Here is a 7,155-nt window from a genome sequence, read left to right on the forward strand (position 1 = left end):
AAAAAAAACAAAGATATGGCAATGCTTTTCCTAACATACTAGCAATGACGTGCTCATGTGTTATTTCAATTTCTGCTGCCAGGAGTGCAGTGAGTTTTGCGTGGCGCAAAGATGGATTGATACGTGCGGCTGCTTCTCCAAAATGTATGCCGTGAAACATCGCATGAGCGGAACTGTGTGCGAATATGTGCCACATAGTAAGTGAAGAATCTTTCCGCTTCTTTCCGATTGCTTTCCTTTTCTTATTGTCTTGACTTGGCTAAAGCACGGTGATCAGCCATGTCACATGAAGCATGCCGTACTGCTTTACACTTTTTACACTGCGTAGCTAAAATGCAGAGGATTTCTATTTTGAGAGGTAGGCAAAGAAATTGCATGATACCATCATATGCTACAGGTATATAGTGAACTAAGCTTACAGCAGGTCAGCCTAAAACATAACATCGTTCAGGGCGAACACGTTAAGGGGGTTTCTGGCCCGAGAGCAAACCTCCTGGCTCGCGAAATGTGAATTGCGGCAATCGAAACGAATGAGGCCGAAACGTCACACACACAAAAAAAGACATCACATGAAACTGATTACGTCCTATAAAAAATTATCGCAACGATGTTAATCAGGAATTTGTGTGTCGTAATAATTACATAATCAGTGACAGCACGCATGACGCGTCGTCTCCTGTACAAAGGTTCACCGGACCCGGATGTAAGGCAACACTGGGTAAAGTGTGGAAAGCTTGAGGTTCTTGAATGTAAAGAAGAAACTATGTAGAGCCAACTGGAATTGCTCTGAGTCATACTCCGCCACGCCGCGGTGGTCTAGTGGCTAAGGTACTCAGCTACTGACCCGCAGGTCGCGGGATCGAATCCCGGCTGCGGCAGCTGCATTTCCGATGGAGGCGGAAATGTTGTAGGCCCGTGTGCTCAGATTCGGGTGCACGTTAAAGAACCCCAGGTGGTCGAAATTCCCGAAGCCCTCGTATGGTGTCTTTCATAATCATGTGGTGGTTTGGGGACGTTAAACCCCACATATCAATCATCAATCTGAGCGATGCTGTGGCGAGATTCGCCAAAAATAATCACCCAGTCAATCAATTCGTCTATCAATCAATTTTATTTGGCATTCATACGACTTCATTCCACAGTAAACCACTTCTCTCCCATTGTAATTTGAGCGTCACGTGAGAACCCGGGTTGTCATTCACGCTGATCTTGGCGCTTCTTGGAGGGACTGTCTGCATTTAGGGAGCGAAGCAATTTTATGGTCTAGGTCAGTCCATCCCTCCGGCGTAGCCAGCACAGCATATCCACTGACAGACAGACAGACAGACAGACAGACAGACAGACAGACAGACAGACAGACAGACAGACAGACAGACAGACAGACAGATAGATAGATAGATAGATAGATAGATAGATAGATAGATAGATAGATAGATAGATAGATAGATAGATAGATAGATAAAAAGACATAATTCACTCCGTAGATACGCTGCGATTTTTTTCCTCTGGACTATATTGATATCGATTCAATATAAAAACGAGAACTTATATGCAACACTACTGTATTGATAGCGTGCACTTAGTGCACCTCTCAATATCTGTCGTAACTTTTTGACGTTCCACTGTGCCCAATTTGATGAAGATCGCCGGACTCTCCAGTGTGCCTTGAATAGACTCGATAACCGGCCATTTAATGAGGCAAAGATCTTAGGAGCCTGGTCGCACAGCGCATCAGCACAGAAAGCCACACGAGCCCTCCTGAGATACTTAACCGCAACTTCATTGAGGGACCACCTGTGAAACTCGGCTTTGTGTGGGTGATCTGTGTCCATCTTTCTCTCTCTCTTTTACTCCCCTCTCCCCCTCCCCATGTGCAGGGTAGCAAACTGGGCGCATAGTCTAGTTAACCTCCCTACCTTTACTACATTCCTTCTCTCTCTCTCTCTTTGACGTTCACTTTTTCATTTGTTCGCAGTGCGCTGTATCGATGAACTGATCCGTCAGAAGTGGTTTGTGTCCTGCCAGAACGAATGCACCAGAGGATGCAAGTACGGCATGTATTAACAAAGCTCATAATATTGAGTGGTTCGCTTGGCATTGGCGATTGGTGTTAAGGAAATATACTCGGGCACAACATTTGTTGGCATTGAATTGAAAGAGAATGGAGCGCAGCTTCTGCTGCACATGCAGCCAGCACTACGCGAAGTAGTCTGATTCGGCACGTGTCTCGTAACGTACGCTGTGCAAAGTGACGGGGGTGCAGCATCAGCGTCTCATGTATACGTAGACGAAGACGCCGCTCAGCGTTTGAGGTAACGTAAAAAGGCAAGACTTTCTCACTCGTCCGAAAAGGCTGTAAAGTTAAACAAATACAACTGTCTTGCTGGTGTGCACTGCGTGCGGTCTCAAATAGCTCCACGCAGAAAATAAAGAACATTTATTTTTGACGTTAGAAATGCCAGCGCTATTGTAAAACTACATTCACTGGTGGTAGAATGCACGCGATTTGGCTTGACAACCTTGGCCTGAATGCCAAGCAACGTTGTCGCCGAGTATAGTTGTTCTTACCCTGTGCTTCGGCATTATCTTACCTGTCACGAGGAAAGCGGATCGAGATATCCAACGTTCTTTTTTTTTCATATTCCTCGGGATCTTTTTCAATAAAGTTTATAAACTAAAGACCGTGTGAAACAAGCAAAAACAAATTGGTAATATTTCGTCTGTTTGCGATTAGCGCTGTTCACTTCCTAAAATGTAGACAGTGTTAAAGAAAATACTTGAGTAACGAAGAGTGCCCAAAACAATTGACAAGATTGTTACCGCCGAACGTTGGTGAAATGTACTTAATATAATTCGCTGCTGTCTAAATGAGCAGACACTGAGGGAAACCCACGGGACGGCGCTTTAAGCTCTTCCATAGTAGAGGACCTCAAGTACTCTAAGTCGTTGCCCACTTTTTCTAAACACACAGTTTCTCAGCAAGATGTTAGGCCCACGGAACGGCTTTCTGCTCTCCCACAGTAGAGTACATCGTACTCTAAATCATTAACAACAATTTCGACACACACACTATTGATTACTTAGGAGGCCCAAGGGACGGCGTTCAGCTTTCCCATAGTAGAGTACTCTAAATCGTTAACCACTTTTTTTCTAAACACAATATTGAGCACTTGTTCAGTGTCAGGCTCTCGGGACGGCCGCTTCATGCGCTCCCATAGTAGTCTACTAAGTACACTAAATCATTAACAACTTCTTCTAATCCCCTCATCATTTTTTCTAAACATACAGTGTTGTGCCGGGCAGCTTACTGCTTTCCGCTTTCTCATAGTGGAGCGCTTATCGTGCGCTAAAGTGCTCACAATGTATGCCCCACTGAAGTGATTTTGTTACACACGGTGCAGTTTTACTCATCCGAATCGACGCTGAGGCATGCTCCCCTTTAGGGTTGCAGAAATTGTGTCTTTTCCTTTTTCTCAACCTCTCTTCGCCCCCTCGTTTTACTCATCTGAACTGCTGTTTCTAGTATGGAATAAAATTCCCTTTTTCAAGAATGGGCTGAAATTGCGTCTACAGCGTTGGTATGAGCTATACTGACGCAATTTCCAAGTTTTTAATGTGTAAGTGCCTCTACTGTTTGCGAATACTGGTTGAATGAACTTTCCTTTGTTTCCCTTTCACTTTTACAGGAATGTGACGCTGTTGTGTTACCAGTGTCGAATTACAACGAATAGGCTAACTAGTACTCGATCAGCCAGAGTTTCTACGCCGTTGTAATTGCAACAGTAAGTTTTACTGTCAGGTGCCTTCTTGTGAGAACGCAGTCAGAGCTTCAATGACAGAGCTTCTGCGCATTCGATTTCTAGCAGAGTTAGGCAAGGTGCTTTTACCTCGCCGCCGGGGAGATAAAAGAGATCCACCCAGACATCAAAGCGGTTTTGATGTCTGGGTGGATATTATGCGCTAGCACAGTTTTTCAACTGGAGTGACATAAAAGTTTACAAAAGCAGGAGCACAAATGGAGACCATTCAAAGTAAATTTAACACTTAGGAGTGTGTCTCGTCAAAATGTTCACAAGTAGGACTGAACCAGAGGTTGGGCTAAATAGCGTGCTCTCTATTAGGTGTAGGGCGTCAGGGGACGTATTCACAAAGGTGTCCTCGCTGAAAAATTTCTTTGGTTAATATTTCAGTCAATCACAATATGGTGCACATCGTTATCGTAGCTGGCTGACCAATGGGAAAACGAAGTTACGAAATGAAAGTTCTGTGAATTAGACCCTAGTTCTTCATTTTAAGCTGCTCTGTGGGGATGCTACGTTTGCTGGTGCTTCACGACACTAAGCGTCGTATGCTGACGACCACAAGCATGGTAATAAGCACGCTAAAGTCTTAAGTCCGTAAACTTATACAAACGCAATAGCCGAAGTAGAACTATACTCAATAGTGCTCACTGATTGGGCACAGCTTTTGTTCAACACGGTTTCGAACAGTCATCTTTGCATTAAAACTAAACTGAACGACATATTCTGTCAATTTTTTTTTCAGAGACACTCGTTATAGAGGCCTGATGTTTCAAACCGGATTCATCACGGACTACGTGAGATACGAGTAAGTTCTGCTCGGAATCAATGCTCCTTTGTTGTCCGTTTGTTCTACTATATCTACGCGAAGCATGATTGTTGTTCGGCTTCATGTTGTCGCTCGGTTTAACATGTGGCTGAAAATACGGAGGATACGTCCACTACTACAGCGGGGTTGGCTATGACCGATTTAACGTTTCTTCTATCCCAGCAACCTCGAGGCAGACCTCACGGTGGTTCTCGGCTCCACAAAGCGCAAGATTGTCAGCAACCTGCCAAGAATGACGGTCTGTGTTTTTTTTCTTATATACAACAGAGTTTTGTTACATTTGCCTCGAAGCCAGAGCCTATATGTTTCGCCAGTTATAACTCGCAGTCAAATACTAGCAATGCTACAAAGAAATGTGAATGCCACTGGATGTTCTCACAAATAATGACAAAATACATAGTATAGAGAAATCATTTGCTTGGTCATATGGTTTCCCGCCATATCCTAATTTTAGTCGCATCTATCATACTTACTAAGTCAACTGTGTCTTCACGCGGACGTAAATATACAAACTCTGACTTCAAGTTTGTCGATAAAAAAATGAAAGGACCTAAGTTTTATAATTACCACAGTTACTGAGCCCTCTGTGATTAATTCATCATTCCTAACGTATTTGGAATCGCTGTCAATTGTACAGTGTTCGTTGTTTACTTTGTTTGAACAATTACCTTATTAACATGTTGTACAAATCACAAACATAACACTGCATTAACCACTTATGTCCCCTTCATCCCCTGCCTCATGTAAGGCCTCTAGTGGGCCTTTAGTGTATTTGACTGAATAAATAAGTATATAGTATCGCCGAGGTGCTGTTTAATAGAACCTCTTCATTGTAAACCTAATGAGAGAAAGGAATGGCTAACAACTTATTGGTCAACCACGATGCCTGTATGCGTCTCGAATTTGGTGTCTTACGTTCAGTGGTTGTAAAACGCTACCACATAGTTTCCTTACGCGAGGGCACTCACAGGTAAACTTGTTGGTTATTATCTTTATTATAAAAACAGCGAACTTGTTGAGACGTAGGTGAACACCAAATAATTTGCCGAGAAACTCGCGCCATTTTCTGTTCACACAGGTCTCCGAAGTACTGTGTGCCTACCTTTAGAATGTAAATAAAATATAGCTTTGTGCTGGGGAATTTATGTTCACACTGGGAGATTTACCATAGTACATATGATGAAAATAAAAAAAATCTTTCATTTTTATTGGCACCGAGATAGAGCGCGAAAGCAGTTTTCCCCATAGAAATCGCGCTTCACAAACTTAATAAATTGTCAAGGTTTGCGTACGTTAGAATATTTTACTTATATACAAAAGCCGTTTAAGGAGTGACTCTTTGCTTCCTACTTTTTTTTTTGCATGAGATTGCATGCCATACTACAGCAGTTGATATACTCCTTCGGTGCTATTATTGATGGGCCTCCTAGCTTGTGTATAAGTTCATGTCAGCTAGACTGTGTGTGTATCCGTACCCACTGCGCTGTGTTGATTGCGACAGAACAGTAATCGTTACTCAACCTATTTCAAGCAACTTAGCTGATTTGGTAATAAAAAAAACAGTCTGATGAATACTTTTCCTTCTGACTTCGTCGTTGCCTTGATCGTGTCATTTAATTTGCATCCTCCAGATGGCCGACTTCCTTCTTTACCTGTCCGGTCACGTGAGCATGTGGCTGGGCGTGTCACTCATTGCTGCAGGCCCCCTGGTGGTGGAAGGGGTCAAGTACTTGGAGCGGCTCTTCAATGCCTTCGCAACCTCCATGGACTTCGTCGTAGACTAGTGACGTTGCATGTTTTTGTGTGCTGACGTCACGCTTATACTAGGAAGACGGCTGCTACGCATTCGGACCCGCTACAACGACAGAGCCCGCTTTCGCAACTAAACATGGGGAACGATCATCGATATAATATTAACATTATTTTCATTTATTCATTCGATACCTACCCCTCGCACCTGTCGGAGAACTCTGAAGACGAATATGACAAGCATTGAAAAAAAAATAATAAAACAAAGGAGCCAATAATGTCTGATTCATTCGTTACCTACCCCCAGCTCCTGTCAGAGAACTTCGAAGACGAATATGACAAGCATTAAAAAATATGATAAAACAAAGGAGCCAATAATGTCTGATGCAAAGTGCATTTTGGTGACTCTCGTTCAAATGCAGTGTGCACGCACAAGGCGAAAAGGCCAGAAAAACATGGAAGATGTTTAAAAACTGAAAAGATAAAGACGTTTGTTTCAGGCAGCAGGCGGGAACAAAAGAGAGAAACGCAAGGGTGACGATTGCGCACGAATGATACTTGAAAGCATGTTATCATTTAATATCAACACTTTGTCCGTCTGGATATGGTACCGCAGTGAACGCCACTCGCAATAACGAGTGAGTCGTTTTTTTTTTCACTTTATATTTTAATTGAAATGGAAGATGTCATATAAACTGATATAGTATAATATAAGGTGTCACATAAATTGTCATGAACTGGGGAGATGTCATGAACTGTCATGAACTGGGGAGATGT

The 7,155-nt window shown here is 43.0% G+C and overlaps 1 protein-coding gene across 1 annotated transcript; it reads left to right on the top strand.

Moving 5' to 3' along the window:
• The first annotated feature begins 88 nt into the window (after positions 1-88).
• Positions 89-6,563, top strand: LOC142803176 (uncharacterized). The gene is made up of 5 exons (XM_075888271.1): positions 89-197; positions 1,976-2,048; positions 4,546-4,608; positions 4,792-4,867; positions 6,261-6,563. Exons 1-5 carry the CDS (start codon positions 143-145, stop codon positions 6,411-6,413), a joined length of 420 nt encoding a protein of 139 aa, XP_075744386.1. The 5' UTR covers positions 89-142; the 3' UTR covers positions 6,414-6,563.
• Positions 6,564-7,155: the final 592 nt, after the last annotated feature.

This window comes from Rhipicephalus microplus, chromosome 3 (assembly GCF_043290135.1).
Source record: "Rhipicephalus microplus isolate Deutch F79 chromosome 3, USDA_Rmic, whole genome shotgun sequence".
Taxonomy (NCBI): domain Eukaryota; kingdom Metazoa; phylum Arthropoda; class Arachnida; order Ixodida; family Ixodidae; genus Rhipicephalus; species Rhipicephalus microplus.

Bases quoted from the DNA above. Each gene is read 5' to 3' on its own strand.
- LOC142803176 (XM_075888271.1), top strand. From the start codon at position 143: ATGTATGCCGTGAAACATCGCATGAGCGGAACTGTGTGCGAATATGTG. The intron at 198-1,975 runs GTAAGTGAAGAA...ATTTGTTCGCAG, and splicing joins GTGCGAATATGTGCCACATA to TGCGCTGTATCGATGAACTG. The intron at 4,868-6,260 runs GTCTGTGTTTTT...TGCATCCTCCAG, and splicing joins GCAACCTGCCAAGAATGACG to ATGGCCGACTTCCTTCTTTA.